The sequence below is a fragment of the Panthera pardus genome, unplaced genomic scaffold (assembly GCF_024362965.1).
Source record: "Panthera pardus isolate Hobbes unplaced genomic scaffold, ASM2436296v1 HiC_scaffold_6, whole genome shotgun sequence".
In the NCBI taxonomy this organism is placed as follows: Eukaryota; Metazoa; Chordata; class Mammalia; order Carnivora; family Felidae; genus Panthera; species Panthera pardus.
The window spans coordinates 77,568,237-77,588,179 of NW_026526991.1; the positions used below are offsets into that span (position 1 = coordinate 77,568,237).

General features: G+C 41.7%; 1 protein-coding gene and 1 long non-coding RNA gene across 5 annotated transcripts in view; one reads left to right on the forward strand and one right to left on the reverse strand.

Annotated features, from left to right (window-relative positions):
• Positions 1 to 323: 323 nt before the first annotated feature.
• On the reverse strand, positions 324 to 16,853 carry LOC109268804 (uncharacterized). Of its 3 annotated transcripts, none has more exons than XR_002080799.2 (4): positions 15,709 to 16,853; positions 14,071 to 14,221; positions 6,426 to 6,508; positions 324 to 826 (listed from the first exon to the last, which is right to left on the reverse strand). It is a non-coding gene; the product is annotated as an uncharacterized LOC109268804 (long non-coding RNA). The 3 variants fall into 3 exon arrangements; XR_002080798.2 differs by having other exon boundaries at positions 324 to 1,403; XR_008419757.1 differs by having other exon boundaries at positions 324 to 6,508.
• A 1,012-nt stretch (positions 16,854 to 17,865) lies between these two features.
• The window catches only part of AMN1 (antagonist of mitotic exit network 1 homolog), a 57,098-nt gene continuing 55,020 nt past the window's right edge, over positions 17,866 to 19,943 (forward strand). The window contains exon 1 of one of the 2 annotated variants that reach the window (XM_053895997.1): positions 17,866 to 18,093. Coding sequence is in view for 1 of the 2 variants with exons in the window: in XM_019452395.2 (XP_019307940.1) it covers positions 18,056 to 18,093 (38 nt within the window). In the remaining variant the exon portion in view is untranslated. The remainder of the gene's footprint in view (positions 18,094 to 19,943) is intronic. The other variant, XM_019452395.2, reaches the window with a different exon arrangement.

The window sequence follows — 19,943 nt, forward strand, 5'->3', positions numbered from 1 at the left end:
TAATACAACATTGTATGTCAACTATATTTCAATAATTTAAAAAAAATTTTTTTTCAGATTCTCGTGCTGCCATTTATTAAACACAAAGAACAGTTACATAACACTTGTATCAGCTTCCTCATCTGTACAAGGCACTGTACTCCTATCAATGGTGAGCACAGTGTTTTCAAAAAAAATTTTTTTTAACCTGTTTTATTTTTTTTAATTTACAGCCAAATTTGTTAGCATATAGTGCAACAATGATTTCAGGAGTAGATTCCTTAGTGCCCCTTACCCATTTAGCCCATCCCCCCTCCCACAACCCCTCCCGTAACCCTCAGTTTGTTCTCCATATTTATGAGTCTCTTCTGTTTTGTCCCCCTCCCTGTTTTTATATTATTTTTGTTTCCCTTCCCTTTTATGTTCATCTGTTTTGTATCTTAAAGTCCTCATATGAGTGAAGTCTAACGATTTTTGTCTTTCTCTGATGGACTCATTTCACTTAGCATAATACCCTCCAGTTCCATCCACGTAGTTGCAAATGGCAAGACTTCATTCTTTTTGATTGCCAAGTAATACTCCATTGTGTACATATATATACCACATCTTCTTTATCCATTCATCCATCAGTGGACATTTGGGCTCTTTCCATACTTTGGCTATTGTCGATAGTGCTGCTATAAACATTGGGGTGCATGTGTCCCTTCAAAACAGCACACCTGTACCCCTTGGATAAATGCTTAGTAGTGCAATTGCTGGGTTGTAGGGTAGTTCTATTTTTAACTTTTTGAGGAACCTCCATACTGTTTTCCAGAGTGGCTGTACCAGCTTGCATTCCCATTTAAAACTTTTTTTTTTAATGTTTATTTATTGTTGAGAGAAACAGAGCAGGAGTTGGGGAGGGGCAGAGAGAGAGAGGAAGACGCAGAATCAGAAGCAGGCTCCAGACTCTAAGCTGTCAGCACAGAGTCCAATGCGGGGCTCGAACTCACGAACCATGAGATCATGACCCAAGCCAAAGTCGGACACTCAACCGACTGAGCCACCCAGGCGTCCCTATATTTCAATAATGTTAAAGTGATTTTTTAAACATGTTTTCTTATAATTGTGTTAGGACCAAAAAAAACAAAAACAAAAACAAACAAACAAACAAAAACTAATCCCTGAACAGCAAAAATAATCTCAGCCACAAAAGAGAAAGACAGAAACTAAGCTGGGTAATATCTATCATTGAAGCTTGTATCCAATGGAAAATGATCATCTGAATTAGTAGACCAGATGTTACATGTAAGGAGAATGTAACATCTCCCTCTATAAGCCACAGAAGAAGCCCTTTGGATGAGACAAGATCCCACCTACTAGTGGCTGCAGGTCTGTTGGAGGCCATCCATGCTGAGTGGTTTGAAGCCTTGGAAAACTGCATTCTTGGGGAAAAACAAAAAAAAAACACCAACAGGGAATATCACATCTGAAAATACAGGGTATTTCTCTACCTTTTATTAAAAGTTCTGAGGCAGCTCTTCCAGCCCATGGGTCCTGTCCCCACGCTTTAATAAAATCACCTTTTCGCACCAAAAAACATAATAATAATAAAATAAAAGTTCTGAAATTGAGTTTCATACCCTTTGTTAATGAATGAATTATAACTGAAGTTTGCTATGAGAATTCTCCACTGAATCTGGCCCAGTGAATCAAACAATTTTTGTGATTCATACCAAGTTTGTCTAGTCTCAAGGCATTGCATTTATTGTTCTTTTAGAAAATAACATCTTTGAGATATCATTCATAGGCCATATAATTCACCCACTTGAGGTATATAATTTAACACATTCTAGTATATTCACAGAATCGTGCAAAAATCACCACAATCAATTTCAGAACATTTTCATCACCCCAAAAAGAAACCCTATATTCAGTGCTAGTCCCCAGATTTCCTAAGACTAACAACTACTTCTTGACAAGACTCAAACAAGCATTACCATCTCTAGGGAGGTCACATTACCCTTTCTAATTATTCCCTGCCTCTTTGGATGACAGTGTTTGTTGCTTATGGTCATTCCCTCTCTCTTTAACAGAATCATCATTTTGTTCATGTATCCAATACCTACATGCTACAAGGGTGGTCAGGCCCATGTCCAACCCCAAGGGATAAATCATGACTGATCTACATCAAAGATGATGTCTCATTCCCCTTGGCAAGGATGGTTTAATAAGGATAGAGCTGGAGGGTTCTTCTAGGCAAAGATTTCTATGCCCTTAAAAGACAGATGTGAGAAAAAACAGATTTTCCCTGCCTACACCTTAGTGCGAGGAGGTATTGCTTAGACCTGTAGAATCATCTTACAAGCGTGAGAAGAAAACCTGAGAGTCACAGAGATGCTGAGCTGGAGCCATGATGTCATCGAGCCACCGAATAACCAACTGTGGAACAATCCTACTCTGAGTTTTCCCATGACATAAAACCCTTAACGTTCACGCCATTCTGAATTGGGTTTTCAGCCAAATATATCCTACCTAATAACCTGTTACATTGTCCTCTTTTGTCTTCTTAGCACTTAACATTCTTTGTAATATCTTGCTTGTTTATTGCTTGCCTCCATCAATCAGAACATGAGCTCTTTAACATCTTGTTTGCTCTGCACCTAAAGCATCTTAAATAGTACCTAGTATCTAGTCAATAGCCAATAATTATCAGTTGAAAATGAATGAATGAACAATGCCTTGATTTCTCTCTTTCCCTCATTTCCAATACTTCAGCAAGTCTATTGGTTAAACCCTCAAAATATATCCAAATTTGACTATTCTGACCATACCTGGAACTATCAACAGTGAGTGTCCAGGTTGAAAGTGTCTTACCCTTCTGTTCACCTGGTAATCTCCTTACTCCTTTTCCTGTTTTCATTGATTCCATGTTTACTGAGGTGCATGCAGGGCACTGGACTGCCCTCATGAACCCACAGTCTAGTGGAGGAAGTAGAGAGAGATCCTGTACAGGTCATAACTGCATAAGAAATAGGGGATGCAGGGGTGCTGGGTGGCTCAGCCAGTTACGCATCCGATTCTTGATTTCGGCTCAGACCACGGTCTCACCGTTCATGAGTTCAAGCTCTGCACTAACGGCGTGGAGCCTGCTTGGGATTCTCCCTCTCCCTCTCTCTCTGCCCTTCCCTCACTCGCATGTGCTCTCTCTCTCTCTCAAAATAAATAAATAAACAAACTTAAAAAAATATAGGGGATGCAAAGGTAGGTATGGTGATCTGAGCAGGTAGAGACTTGTAGTCCCCATTCACATTGCACAGAAGACTAGGCAAAAAACAAGGAGCCACTCCTCTGTGCTCTGCACAGGGATGAAGGTGAGGTTTTGTATTGGGGTTGGGAGCATTTCCTTTGTGTATATAAGAAAAGGTCAGGTACAACTTGCATATGTTCTTCCCCTTTCCAAATGACATTAAAAACAAAAATAATCCTTCAGTCTAAAGTACACTTGTCATACCTCTCCTCTCACATATTTAGGTGGGAGGGATCAGCTAGCCCCATCTGAGAGATCAAGAAATTGAGACTCAGGGGTGCCTGGGTGGCTCAGTTGGTTAGGTGTCCAACTCTTGATCTCAGTTCAGGTCTCCAAGTTCCTGAGATTGAGTCTGTATCAAGCTCTGTGCTGACAGTGGAGCCTGCTTGGGGTTCTCTCTCTACCTCTCTCTTCCCCTCCCCAACTCATGCACTCATGCACCTGCACACTCTCTCACTCTCAAAATAAAAAACTTAAAAAATAAAAATAAAATTTAAAAAAAAAGAAATTGAGACTCAGCAAGAAGCCATTTCCCTAGGGTTGTGCACCTCTTCAGCAGTAAGGCCACAAGCAGACCCTATGTCTTTTCACTCACAAGCAATTCACATTATAGCTCGCTGAACACCCAGCCCAAACCTCCCCAGAACAGGGGCTCAATAAACAGAAGTTATTCCCCCAACTCTCTTTCTGGTCTCCGCTAAGAAGCCCTCCTGTTAGAAATGGGGAAACTTGAGAAGCAACTTTCAAGGAATAACAGCAGAGAGGCTGACCTGTCCCAGGAGCTCTGATTCTAATCATAATAATAGTCAATCATAGTTTATGGAATACTTCTTATGTGCTAAGTCCTGTTCCAAAACCCTTAACACAGTATTTTTTTTCCATCGCCCAGCAACCCTATAAGGTTATATGGTACAAGTCTAAGATCTCTTATCTTAATTTGGAAGCCCAAAAGACCCTGAAAACCAACAGACTTTTCCTATATTTGCTGCCCAAACTCTCCTGGTAGCAAAATTTGTCCTGAACAGATGTGAGGCTATTTAGATTACTTATAATGTTTTTTATTTTAAAAATTAAAAATCAGGAAAAAAGTATGAATATCCATAACTTTATTAGTTTTCTATTGCTATGGAACAATATTACTACAAATTTAGTGACTTAGACCAACACATTTACTATCTCTAAGTTTTAAATTTTTTTTATTTTATTAAAAAAGTTTTTTTTTTTTACATTTATTTGTTTTTTGAGAGACAGAGAGAGAGAGAGAGCACAAGTTGGGGAGGGGCAAAGAGAGAAGAGACACAGAATCCGAAGCAGGCTCCAGGCTGCGAGCTGTCAGCACAGAGCCTGATGCAGGGCTCGAACTCATAAACTGTGAGATCATGACCTGAGCTGAAGTCGGACGCTTAACCGACTGAGCGACCCAGGCGCCCCTAATTTTTTTTTTAATGTTTATTTATTTTTGAGAGATGGAGGAAGACAGAGTGTGAGTGGGGGAGGGTCAGAGAGAGAGGGAGTACCAGAATCTAAAGCAGGCTCCAGGCTCTGAGCTGTCAGCATAGAGACCCACACGGGGCTTAAACTCACCAACCGCGAGATCACGACCTGAGCCGAAGTTAGACACTTAACCGACTAAACCACCCAGGCGCCCCTACTATCTCTAAGTTTCCATTGGTCAGGAGTCCAAGCTGGGTTCTCTGCTGAGGATCTCACAAGGCTTCTATCAAGGTCAGCTGGGGCTGCAGTCTCTACTGGGTTCAAACAGGGAAGGATCCACTTCCAAGTTTACTCATGTTATTGGCAGAATTCAGTTCCCTGAGGTGGTAGGACTGAGGGCTTCAGTTTGGTGTGTGTGTGTGTGTGTGTGTGTGTGTGTGTGTGTGTGTGTGTGTGTGTTTTGTTTTGTTTGCTGCCTGTAAGTCGGAGGCTGCCCTCAGCTTAGAAGTCATATTCATTGCTGTGTGGCATCCCGGGACTACCATGGCCATTTGCTTCCTCAAAGCCAGCAAGGATGAGTGGTAGGGAGAAGAAAAGACGGAGACTGACACTCCAGCAAGACGGATACTACAATCCTATGTAACGTAATCACATAATCATGCACTTGCAATCATATACATCTTATCATCTTTGCCATATTCTTTCAGTTAGAAGCAAGTCACAGGTCCTACCCACACTTGAAGGGACAGGATCATATAAGGGAGTAAACACCAGGAAGTGGAGAGTGTGGGGTCACTTTAAGAGTCTGTCAACCATAATACATTTCAATGCAGAAATATTAATGTTTGATTTGCCCTAGAGCCCCGTGAGGGTGTGTCATAATATCTGGTATATGTACCATGACAGCATTCTAAAATCTTAAAATTTAGAAATTCTCAGATATATCTGTCCTCGTGGATTTTGGATAAGATACTATATTACTATCCTCATTTTAAAAGTGAAGAAACTGAATTACCAAGGAGTTAAGTGACTCAATTTAAGGAAAACTCACTTCCATGTGTTTCTCCTCTAGTCTCAATATTCTGCTACTATGTATCTTCCTTAACTTATGATGGAATTACACCTTGATAAAGCTACATATGCTGAAAATACCATGTCAAAAATGAATTTAATACACCTAAACTACTGAGCATCATAGCTTAGCTTAGCCTACTTATTATTATTTTAATGTTTATTTATTTTGTGTGAGAGAGAGAATGCAGGGGAGGGGGGGAGAGGGAGAGGGAGAGGGAGAGGGAGAGGGAGAGGGAGAGGGAGAGGGAGAGGGAGGGAGAGAGGGAGAGAGGGAGAGAGGGAGAGAGGGAGAGAGGGAGAGAGGGAGAGAGGGAGAGAGGGAGAGAGGGAGAGAGGGAGAGAGAGAGAGAGAGAGAATGAGAATCCCATGCAGGCTCTGTGCTGACAGCACAGAGCCTAATACAGGGCTCAATCCTATGAACTTTGAGATCATGACCTGAGCTGAAATCAAGAGTCAAACGCTCAACTGACTGAGCCACCCAGGCGCCCCCTAGCCTAGCCTACCTTAAACATGGTCAGATCACTTACATTGGGCAAATCATCTAACACAGAGCCTGTTCTATAATGAAGTGTTGAATATCTATGTAATTTATTGAATACTGTACTGAAAGTGAAAAACAGAATGGTTATAAGTGTATTGGTTGTTTACCTTTGCAATCATGGCTGGCTAGAAGCTGTGGCTCATTGCCACTACCCACATCACAAAAGAGGATCCTGCCACATACTGCTAGCCTGGGAAAAGAACAAAATTCAAAATTTGAAGTACAGTTTACAGTGAATGCATATTAATCTCATACCACCATAAAGTCAAAAAATCATCAGTTAAACACTGTAAGTTGGGGACCATCTGCACACTACTTTACTTCTGACAGCAGATGTGTGAATTTTCTTCACATCAAGCAATTCTGCAGCACCAGCTGGGTGTCCTACAATTTCACTCAGATCTGACACTATCTACCTGGGGATAGCACAGGATCTCACAAGTTAAAGGCTCACAAATCCCCTCCCACACTCACATATGATGCCAGTCACAAGTCCAGGTTGTCACCTGTGTTTCTGACCTACTGGCTATAAATTGGAAATTCCACGAACCCCTTCTCCAGTTTAATTACTTTGCTAAAGCGGCTCACAGAAGTCAGGAAAACATTTTACTTATTAGATTACCAATTTATTATTAAGAAATGTAACTCAGGAACAGCCATATGTAAGAAATGCATAGGGCAGGTTTTGGGAGAAGGAGCATGGAGCTTCCATGTTCTCTCTGGGGTGCAACACCCTCCCCAAATCTCCATGTGTTTGCCAACCCAGGAAGCTCTCCAAACCTGTTCTTTTGAGTTTTTATGGAGCCTTCATACACAGGCATGACAGACTAAATCATTGGCCACTGGTGACCTCCAGCCCTTCTCCCCTCCCCAGAGATGGGGGGTGGGACTAAAAATTCCAACCTTCTAATCCAGTAGCTTCCCCTGGCAACCAGCCCCCATCCTTAGAGCCTTTTCAAAAATTACCACATTAACATAAACTCAGGTGTGGTTGAAAGGGGCTTGTTATGAATAACAAGACACTCCTTTCACCTTTAAGGATCTGGAGCTATTTCAGGAACAAAGGACAAAAGACCAAATATTGTAACAAAGGCTACTCCCATTGCTCTTAAGAAATTCCAAGGGTTAGGGCATCTGGGTGGCTTAGCAGGTTAAGCACAGGACTCTTGATTTCTGCTCAGATCTCACAGTTCCTGAGTTTCAGCCCCAAATCAGGCTCTTCAGAGACTGCTTGGGATTCTCTCTCTCCCTCTTTCTCTGCCCCTCCCACATGCACGCACATTCTCTCTCTCTAAATAAATAAATGTAAAAAAAAAAAAATCCAAGGGTTTTAGGAGCTCTGCCAGAAACAAGATGAAGACCAAATATATGTGTCCTATTGATGAGGAAGCTTGAGGCAAACTGAGGGCAAAGTACAAGTTAGCCCACACCCCCTCCCGAGGTAGGAAATATATGATATTCCTTGGACACTCCCAGCCACACCAAAACAGGAAAGGACAAAAAAACAAAAACAAAAACAAAAACAAATGGTTAAACTGATAAGAGTCTCCACCAGTTTACCAGAAAAAGGCAACCACATCACAGCCTAACGTCCAGGAACTCCCTACTGTCTTAATGTTAATGACTTGAGAGAGAGAAGAGGGGGGCGGGGAACCTTACCTTGCTAATAGCTAGGCCTCCAGTAAGTCTTTAGTATATGAAAGTCTCTTTGGAAACTCCCTCTTGACTTTATCTCCCCTCTTAACTTCATCTCCCCCAACTCCATAAAATGGTCACTCCCCACAACCCCAGGGCAGCTCTTCCTGCCCATGGGTCCTGTCCCCATGCTTTAATAATCACCTTTTTTGCCCCCTAAGATGTCTTCAAGAATTATTTCTGGGCCATTGGCTCCAGACCTCATGAACCGCCCATCACCCCAAAACTTCACCATTGTTACAAATCACATTACATTCACTGTGGAAAAAATAAGCGTTCCAACTCTGAGGTTACAGCCCAAGCTCTTCCCATGCAAGCTTCATGGCTCTGAGATTTAACAGTCTCAGATTCTAAATGCTCTCATCAACACCATGACCCCAACCCAGAATTGCAATCCCAGAAGTCCCAGGCATGAAGGTCCTATGGATGTACATGCTCACTATCACCACAGTTCTTCTCTTTCCCTGGGGCACCTTCCACCTGGCTCCTTCAATCCTTCGAACTTTACCGAGCACATTTTTTGCTTCAGAGCCTTTCTTTTCCTTCTGTCCCCAGATCCCTTCATGGTTAGCTCCTTTCATCCTTCAAGTCTGTTAAACTAATTAAACAAGGAGGCCATTAGACTGAGGTGGCTCTAATGCCATGGTGGCCTACGTATGCAAGCCAAAATCTAAGCCTGTAAATGCCTCAAGGTTCCAATATCAAAACACTAAGGATAACCAATCACAAAAAGCCAACTAGACTTTAATATATAGCCAATCAAATAATTTCCTTTCTTTGCTTCTGCACTTTCTCTATACAAGTCTTTCTTCTGAATTGTTGGCTCAGCACTCATAACTGCTTTTGGTTTGGCACTGCCCAATTCCAATCCACCTTTGCTCAAATAAAATTTTTAATACCCCTCAGTTTATCTTTTAACAAATCTCAGCAAAAATGTTACAGCCTTAAAGATGCCTTCCTTGACCACCAGAGTAAAACTAATCCCTCTCTTTCTGTCTCTCCCCCTTCTCCCCCATCTCTCCCCCATTCTATCTTTATAGTTCTTTATAGCCCTTATCTCCATATACTGCTTTGTTTGTGTGCCTGTTTTGTAGCTCTCACACTAATGTGTAAACTCCAAGAGAGACATTTGTTTACTGATAAACTGCCTGGCAAATAATAGGTATTAAACAGTTATTTGAATAAATGTAATTAATGGATTTTTAAAGTCTATCTGACAGAAATAACAGGCATTAGATTCTATTGCAAATGACTAATAAATGTAGTTACGAATTGTATAGTTTTATAAAAATAATGAAGCTAACTAGGAAAAGGCAAAACTTAAGCTGCTGTTGCACTGGCTCTCAGCATCATGATTAAAGACCACAATTGCCATCCCTCTCACTGTTATAAAACTACAACAATTATTACTTCGGCTCAGACTAAGCTATTACTTATTAATTTTCAAAATGTTTGTGATATTTAATTATTTTATATAAAAATCAGTGGCTTATGAATCCGTTATTTTCCACTCTATCCTTCTCTACTTTGGGCTCTAAGAGGCTGACTTTTGTAGACTGCACCTCTAATTTCTGGGTGTGTTGAAACTATGCACAGAAGCACCAGGAGATCTAAAGGGGGATGAAGAATGGGGTTAGAGCATTTACTCTTCCAGGATCCCTGCCAGCTGTGTTGCCATAGGCTGACTACATCCCTTTACTGGCCCAAAAGCCATAGCTGCTTCTAGATGGCCTCACCTATGGCCACTCTCTCTGGTTTTGGTAACTGTTCCCTTCCTGGCTTTCAGGACTAGGAGAGGTAAGGGCTTCCTGCTATTGCTAGTCTAGGTATTGAACCACCCTTATCCCTGCTTTCCCTACATTCTGCCCACATCTTTATAAACAGCCTCTTTATTAATATCTCCTTGCCTATCCTGTTTGAACTTCTGCAGCTGTTTCCTGCAAGAATCCTGAGTCATACATTTTATGCCTCAAACTCCTGAGAATTTGAAAGACCTGGGTCTATAGCCTATCTACAAATTAAATCAAGGGTTCAGTCAATGGAAAATTTTAACAATGCACAAGAATTCATGAGCATGGGCACTGTTGTTTCCAATTTAGAGTAAGACACAGTATGAGATACAAAAAGAAATTAAATACTTTCACATTGGCACCAATTAAGGACATTCCTACCTGGAAATAACCTGCACATGGTAGGATAATAAAGTAGTCACTCATCTGGCTTCTCTTTATTCTGTTTGTTTTCAGCCCCCTTTAGAGTTACAACCTAAAGATCTGAGAAATAGAAAATGTACTGGGCAAGGAATTAGCAAACATATTCTAGTTCCATCTTTGCTCAGAAATCTTGAGAAATCAGTCAACTTTCCTGAAACTACAAAATTAAGATGATGGAATGAGTTATAGCTAAGATACCTTTTAGTTCTAAATCTCTGATAACTATATTTTATAATTATGAAGAACTATCAAGAGTTTTTATTTTAAAGAGGTAGAGGCAACAATATAGTATTGTTTAAGAACCCAGCTCTGCAGCCTAATTGTTTGGCTTCAAATCCCAGCTCTACCACTGACTAGCCACATGGACTTGGGCATGTTTCTTAATCTCTTTGGGCCTCAGTTTCCTCAAGTGGAAAATCGGTATGATAACAGTAAAAATACCTGCCAATGAGGATTTCTTTGAGGGTCAAATGAGTTTGACCCTGTAAAATATTCACTGTGTGCAAGGCACTATTCTAGCCACCCAGTAAGTATTCACAATTATCACTGATACTGTTAACAGAGTTTTTTCCATAATTTAATGATCTAGTAGGCTTTTATTCAGCAACTCATACATGGGGCAACATCCAGTCTAGCAGATAGAAAGGAGCTCTAAAGAGCTGTACAAGGCAAGAAATATTTACAGACCAAAATGAGAAGGAACAAGGAAGCTGTACTAGGCATTTGCTGATTGGTTAAAGCAGGATTACTTCCCTTATATGGAGCAAAGGAGAGTCTTGGAGCCAGGTTAGATAACTTGTGTGGACAGGCAAGCACTGATTGGTTGGCCTAGGCCCACTTTTTCTGGGAGAGCCAAGCACAGAAATTTAGTTAAATTCCAGTTTGCTGATGTGGGCTTAGCATAAGTGGTTCCATCTTGCACCTGGTCTGGACACTAACACCCAACTGAAGATTTGGAGTTAACAGTGGATGATGAAGTATAGGTTATACTGAGCTGAAAATTAACTTTAGAAGAGCAATTGCTATTTTGAATCTATATATAAGCAATATGGGGCACCCGGGTGGTTCAGTCAGTTGAGCATCTGACTTCAGCTCAGGTCATGATCTCACCATTCGTGGGTTCGAGCCCCGCATTAGGCTCTGTGCTAACAGCTCAGAGCCTGGAGCCTGCTTTGGATTTTGTGTCTCCCTCTCTCTCTGTCCCTCACCTGCTCACACTCTGTGTGTGTCTCTCTCTCAAGGATGGATAAACATTAAAAAAAAAATTTTAATTAAAAAAATAAATATAATATGGTTTAAGAGTGAAGACCCTAACTCATAGCCTGTTCTTATATTTTGATATGACATGTAAAGATGATTTGAACAACAATTTATTTCTATCTACTTGTATGCCTATACGTTCTTATAAATGACCCAAGATTTACTACATACATGCACACACATGCACACACACAAAAACACACATATACAGTTGACCCTTGAACAACGTGGGGGTTACATGCCCCTACCCACTATGCAGTCGAAAATCCACATATAACTTTTGACTCCCCCAAAACTCAATTACTAATAGTCTACTGTTGACCAGAAGGAAGGCTTACCAAAACATAAAGTCAATTAACACATATTTTATATGTTATATGTATTATATACTGTATTCTTATAATAAAGTAAGCTAGAGAGAAGAAAATATTATAAGTGAAGAAAAACATAAAGAAAATACATTTGCAGTACTGGAAAAAACCCACATATAAGTAGACTTGCATAGTTCGAATCCACGTTGTTCAAGGGTCAACTGTGTGTGTACATATATACACATACATACATAGCATAAGGTATACTTAATCATTTTATCTGTATACATTTATTATATATTTTTCTTTACATACACAAACACACTAGGAATAAATAGCATAATTTAAGGAAAGTAATGTTGCTTAGTATTCTTATATAACCTGCCCAGAGAAACATATAAAGTTTTCTTTATATGGTAGCTAGGGTAGGAAATGGAAGAGGTTTCGAGCTAGAGGAAACTATAGCAAAGTGGGCACAGCAAGCAAAGAGGGGAGAATGGGAAAATGACATCCTGCCCTTAGCATAGCACTGTCCACAAATCACTTACCATGCACCACAAAAGACTTATTCCTAACAACCTTGCATTCCAAGATAAACCATGAATAACAGGAACCTCCCAAAAGCATTTACTAACAGGAAATCCTGAAATCTTTGCCTCTTGAGATAAGCCACAAAAATAAGAACATCCTGTTTTCCTTTCAAAAAGACAGGAACATCTTGTTCTTATCCAATCTGAACTGTCAACTGCCATATCTGAGCTATAAATATCCGCCATATCATCAGAGCTATAAATTCCTCCTATTCTATGAGATGAGCCACTACTTCTGAAGGCCTGGTTCGCTTATTTATTAGCAAATAAAAGGCAAAATAGGTAAAAGGGATAAAGAGGTAGAAACCTGCAGTTATAAAACATAAAATAAAATAAGTCACAGGGATGAAAAGTACTGCATAGAGAATATAGTCAATAATATTATAATAACTTTGTATAATGACAACTTATGATGAGCATTGCGTAATGTACATAACTGTCAACTCACCATGTTGTACACCTGAAAGTAATATGTCAACTGTACTTCAACTTTTTAAAGAAGTTTCCCTGTGTTCACATTTCTTTCTGAATTTTATTCTGACAAAGAGTTACTGGATAGACAGTAGTTGGAACTGATTTTCTTGGTAAGTACTGGATATACCAAGGCCAGCTTCATGGGCAAACTAATGATGCAGTCGTACAAGGCCCAGCCTTGGTTTAATGCTCTGCTGTCACCATCTTGAAATTCCTAATAACCTTTTGAAAAGGAGTTTTGCAAGTTATACTGATGGTATTGGATGCATCATAAACCTCTCTCCTGGGGTTCCTGGGTGGTTCAGTTGGTTAAGCGTCCGACTCAGGCTCAGGTCATGATCTCATGGTTTATAAGTTTGAGCCCCGCGTTGGGCTCTCCACTCTCAATGAAGAGCCTGCTTTAGATCCTCTGGCTCCCTCTCTCTCTGCCCCTCCCCAGTTTTCTCTCTCTGTCTCTCGAAAATAAAATAAACCTCTCCTGAGCACCCAAATAAAGTAGGAAGAGCACGGTCTTTGGAGTCTGACACGGCTATTTATTTAGGTAAGGCTCACCTTCATCTATAAGATAGCATGATATCTCAGACTTGGTTGATGATTGACTACATGAGATCATGTAAGTATTTACCATGTTTGACACCCAGAAGGTCCATAAATCATCCTGAATTATCCCATTTTACCTTCTTTGAAAAAGAGGTCTATGGGGCACCTGGGTGGCTCAGTTGGTTAAGCGTCCAACTTCGGCTCAGGTCATGATCTCATGGTTCGTGGGTTCGAGTCCTGCATCAGGCTCTGTGCTGACAGCTCAGAGCCTGGAGCCTGTTTCAGATTCTGTGTCTCCCTCTCTCTCTGCCCTTCCCCCACTCACGCTCTGTCTCCCTCTGTCTCAAAAATAAACATTAAAAAAAAATTCAAAGAGCTCTACCTTTATACAATCTCCTTTTCTTCTCAGCATGAGTCTTAATAGAAGCAGCAATTCATTTGAACAAGTATGTATTGTGAGAGCTGGGCTACTTGTGTGTTTATTTCTTCTCTTCCCCTTCATTCCTCCCATTACATCAGACTACATCCTTTACCATCACCTCAAGGACCCTCAATGACCTTCCTGTGGCTGAACTACCTTCAAGTGTTATTCCACTTGACATCTCTTCAGCATGTGACAATTTTGCTCATGTTTATCTTCTGTAGCACCCCACTGTTTTTTTCCCCTACCTTTTTGGCTGTTCCTTCTCAGTGTCAATTGCCAGTCAACGGCTGTTCTCAGCTGCCTCTCCAAGGACTTGTTGTTCTCACTCTATATACATCTGATGGGTGAGCTCATCAATTCCCATACCTTCAATTTCCATTTATATGCTGGTGACTCCTGTTATGGATACATAATTGTTAGGATGTTTTGGCAGCAAGAAACAGAAAATTCAACTCCACTAATTTTATCAACAACAAAGGGAATTAACTGAATTGTGTGACAGCACAAAATAAAGCCACCCCTGCCCAAGTTGCCACATCAGCAAAACAAAACTTGGATTCTAACTTTCATGTTTCTGTAAATGCTCTGCTTCACCAGAGTTTGGTATATCCAGTCAGCCAATCCCCAACTGCTAAGAATCTGCAATGATTTATTTGTTCTCAGATATGCAACTCCAGCCAATCAGCTTAAGCCAAATATTCTTTCTTTATTCCCTGATTAACATACTGGCCTTATAAGGAAATCCCTGACCCCCTAGCCAATCATTCCCTGTTTCCTTGTTGCTGCTTCAAACACTATAAACTCATTCTTGCCCAAACATCCCATGGGAAGAGTGCTCCACTGCTTGTGGGGCACTGATTCCCTCAATCTATGGATGTTTTTCCCTCGAGTAAAGAACATCAAACTCGATGCTAAATTGTTTTATTTTTGTCATTTCATAATAGAGAGGAAGGGTGGTGTTCAGGCACGGTTCAATCAGGACCCTAGCTGCTCTCCCTTGATTCTCTTAATCTGTCTTCCTCTATATAACTTCATTCAACGTGACAATGCTGAGAATGTTGATTCATGAAGCATTATCATAAATTTGAGAAAACTTCTTTCTCAAAAATCTGCAGCAAAACTTTTCCTGCTTATTGGTCCCAAATAGGTCACATGCCCCTGGGCCTATTTTTGAATCCAACTCTGTGGCTGAGGGAATATGGTGATTTCTTGATTAAGGTCTGCTTATCCCTGAATCAATTACTGCAGCAATCACTGATTAGCCTAATCTAGACCCACCTCTGAAGATGGGGTCAGTTCTCCAAACCACATGGCTGCCATAATAAAAAGAAGAAAAAGAAGAAGAAGAAGAAGAAGAAGAAGAAGAAGAAGAAGAAGAAAAGAGAAAAGAAAAGAAAAGAAAAGAAAAGAGGAAAGGATGAAATAAAACTGTCAAGGCAATCACAATGTATATCAGATCTATCTTATTCAGTGGAGACTCAAAATAAATTCTTGATACAGTATGCTAAATACCGGAGAGGCTGGTTTGTAGATACCACAGGTCCTAAAAGCTGCAGGAAATCATAATCAAAATAGTTCTAATAATTTTCATATCATGAGGGCTTACACATCTTTGACCTTTAAAATAACTGGCTAGAAACAACTAGAACTTTGTCATCCTATCTCATTATATAATTATTTTCTTAAAAGAAAAAAACAAAAAAACAGCTGTGATGACTTCCTTTGACCACTGAGAACAATTCAGGCACCCAAGGCTGAACATCTCATAATGATGGGGACGTGGCCTATATTTCCCTGGGCTTGAAGAATCAAGTAATCAGTGGGAAGACCTAGATGGACAGATGTGCAGCACTCAACAGACAGAAAAGACCATGAAGTCCTACCTTATCTGCTCTGTCAAGCTCTCCTATGGTCTTCCAAAGTGTAATTGGCTCCCAGAACAGCAGAGAATTCTTCCAAAAAAATTACTGTATTAATAAGTAAATGGATGTATTGTCATTGCTATTCAATCTCATCTTTATTTTATTATGTTTTTAATTTTTTTCAACGTTTATTTATTTTTGACAGAGACAGAGCGTGAGTGGGGGAGGGGCAGAGAGAGAGAGAGGGAGACACAGAGTCCAAAGCAGGCTCCAGGCTGAGCTGTCAGCACTGAGCCCGACACAGGGCCCGAATCCACGGAACCATGAGATCATGATCTGAGCCGAAGTCAGAGGCTTAACCAACTGAGCCACCCAGGCACCCCTCAATCTCGTCTTTATAAGCAAACCAGCACAATTTGCAGACCTAAAGCTCCATGCCTACATTTTCCATAGATACTTCAAAATCCACATGTCCAACATTTAAATACCCTCCTCTTCAAAAAGCTCCTATAATCCTCTCAGCTCAATAAATAGCACCACCATATGCCACATAATTCTCCAATCCCAAAGCCTAGAAATTAGCCTTGAGTCTTCACTTTCCCTCATCCCCACCAATCTCTGTATCCTATCAGTTCTCCTTCTATTACCTCTCAAATCTGTCCATCCATTCCACTGTTACTACTTTAACTTAAGCTGTCATCAAAAGACTCCTATCTGGTCTCCACCTGTGACCTCTACAGTTCTTTTAATGCTTAACAGCTAGAGTTCTTTCTAAAACTCATTTTACCTATGCATGCCCTGTCCTTGCTTAAAACTTATCTATGACTCCACCCAAAGCCTAAATTGTTTAATATAACACAGATCATCAGGCCCCAGTTTAGCTTTCGGATCAGGAGAGGACATACTACCAACCAGCCAAATCCAGCCCACTGCCCGTTTTTGTTTCCAATGTAAAGCCTTTACATTTTTTAACGGTTGGAAAAATCAAAATATGATGTGGCGGCTGAGTGGCTCAGTTGGTTAAGCGTCTGACCCTCAGTTCTGGCTCAGGTAATGATCTCACAGTTTCTTGAGTTTCAAGCCCTGTGACCGGCTCCACCCTGGCAGGGAGGAGCCTGTTTGGTATTATCTCTCTCCCCCTCTCTCTCTGCCTCTCCCCAACTCATGCTATCTCTGTCTCTCTCAAAATAAACAAAACTTTTATATATACATACATATATATATGAAAATTCAAAATATTAATATTTTATGACAGTGAAAACTACATGAAATTCAAACTTCAGCATCCATAAAAAAAACTTTACTGGAACACAACTCTACCCATTCATACTGTCTATGGCTTCTTTTCAGCTACAAGTTGAGTAGCTGCGACCAAGGCAGTATGGCCCACAAAACCCTAAAATCTTTACTGTCTGGCCCTTAAAGTTTGCCAACCCCTGCTCTACTCATCTTTCACCACTCCCCTTCGTAGCTGCCACCCTGAACTGTCTGCAGTCCCTAACAGACCACCATTTTCCCTCCTACCTGCCTGTTCTCCCTACTCTTCCATGGGTGCTCATATAGAACCAACTTCATATCAGCGTTTAACAGTTATTCTGATTGTCCTTCTACTTGTCTGGTGCATATGTTCACCACTGAATCCTCAGCACCAACACGATCTCTACTCTCCTTCAGTGCTTGATAAATGAAGGGTGTCCCTCTGGAATTCCTTCTGATTTGAACATAAGCGCCCCCCCCCCCCCCAACCACCATAATGGAATTCTTACTGAGCTTTTTTGTTGGCCTGTAGTGTCATCTGTAAAATAAGACTAAATAATTCCGACTTCATAGGATTAAATGAATGTGGCTAATTATTGAGAGCACGTAGCGCAGTGCGTGCTTCAGAGAAAGTGCTCGGTAAACAGTGGTCACTCTTGGTTGCTCTAAAACTCTCCGTTTGACGTTAATGGTGTCCGTATCCAAGAGAGTCTCCAGGGTGTGTCGCCAAATGCATGGACCAGCATCAAACACATCCCTACAGTAACAGCAGCAACCTCCAAGCAAAGCGCCGCCGGAGGCGTACTAGGCCAGGCTGCACGCAGGGCTAAAACTACTGGGAAACCGCCCGGAAACGGAGCCCGCGAGGTGGAAGAACTACAACTCCCGTCGTGCCTCACCGAGTTTAGGGCTACTCTACATTTTATCACCTCCAGCCACTTCTCTTCTTTCCCTCTGTAGTCCCGAGGGTGGCTGCGTCCTGGTCACCGGAAGAAGCCGTGTGACGTCACGAGGGCCTACGCGTCGCGCGGGTGGCAGGAGTTGACGGACGGTCTCTGGCTGCGTTTGGGCGGCCCCGGGACCACGGAAGAGGCTTCCCTGGTCGGCCGCGATGCCTAGCTCGCGGCGGGTCAGTCAGCTCCTGGATCTGTGAGTTCACCCGGTCCCCGCCTCCCCTTCGCCCCGCCCTGTGCTCGCTCTCCCTCCCCGCCCGCTTTCCACCTCTGGACCTCTGAAGAGGGCTCGCTGGTGTTTCTGTTGCTGGGTTCCTGACTTGTCATCTCCTCGTAGATGACAGTTGTGCCAAGTGTGCTGCTGGGAGGCTTGCCCCTCTGTCCTCCGCCCCGGGCGCCGCCAGATGGGTGGTGGTCCGAACTCTGTCAGCCTTGACCCTCGATGCTCTGGTAGTTGCTGGCAGTGACCTGTTTCTGAGGAGAGCTGAAAGCCTTGGTAGAACAATAACAACAAAAACACTACATGTGGTTCTCAAAAGCCTTCGGCAGAGTTCCCCCAGTTCCTGTAACTGGGATAGATATTGATTCTTTGAGGCAGCACGGCTCCGTGATTGCTTGACCGCGATTGCTGGGTTCAGCGCCCAGTCTGCCGTTCACCAGCTGCGTGACCACGGAGAGTAACTTAACCTCTGTGCCTGAGTTCTTGATTTATCGAATTAGTGTAACAACAGTACGTATCTCATAGAATTGCAGTAAGGAATAAATTTAACGGATGTAAAGTCCTTTGAAGGATGCCTAGTGTCAAAAGAAATTTCAAAGAACTTTACTTGATAAAAATCTTTTAGTGAGGGAGAAACAAGAATCTCAGAGGCATGTCGTTGCAGAATGACTTATACACTGAGAATGACTATATTGTTTATCCTTCGCAGTGATTGGTTATTAAAATGGTTGGTTACTACAATTTAAAAAAACCTCAAGGGATTGGTTAAAAGTGGTCGTCTTACACTATTTTAGGGAGATGATTTAAACTTTGTTTATGATTGGGGCGCCTGGGTGGCTCAATCGGTTGAGCCTCCCGACTTCGGCTCAGGTCGTGATCTCACAGTTGGTGGGTTCCAGCCCTGCATCTTGATCTGTGCTGACCGCTTGCTCAGAGCCTGGAGCCTGCTTCAGATTCTGGGTCTCCTTCTCTCTCTGCCCCTCCCCTGCTCACACTTTGTCTCACTCTGTTTCTCAAAAATAAATGTTTAAAAAAAATTTTTTTTAAATAAACTTTGTTTATGATTATCAGAGGGATTTACAAGAAATAACCTGCTAAGTTTCACTTTGTTCGTGAAATAAACCAGATTTAGCTTCACTTATGTGACCTAACTGGTTGGGTCTGCTTAGGGGATTTTCAAGCATGGTCTCCATTTTATTTTATTTTAAAAATTATCCCCTTGGGGTCATTCCCTCAGAAAGCTGAAAGTGTGAGCCGATATACTGTTACTGTATACCCATTGATGTATACCCAATATACTGTATACCCATTGATGTAGTCATTGGGCTCTATGGTCATGTAGTTGCCATTACCAACAGTTGCATGGTCATTGAAGACATGGGCAGTGGGACCGTTGAGTTCTTTGAGTTGTGTAATCCTGATGGCTATCATTTGGTGTGTGAGTGGCTGCCGAAAGGCATTTAAAACTCTTGAGAGGATACAGTGCACTAGTGTTTAAAGGTGGGGGAGGGACAGTAAAGTATCCTCCAGACTGAGCAGGCACTTGGAAGCAGAAAAATGAAGCCAGCCTCTCCATTACTGTTTACACAGACTTTTATTCAGGGTGACCTACTGACAAAGGGGAGCCAGTGGATAGATGATCCTGTGGTAGAGCCCCTCCCTAAGGAATGTGGTGAAAACCTCAAGGGAAGGCAACCTGGCTATGTGTGTGTACGTGACATTCCTCACGACTTTGTAACTTAGACCGCCCAATCAGTCTGTATGTCTATGTTACCATTTATGGGAGACAAAGAAGTAGAAATTGCCTAAAAGGCTACCCCCCCCGC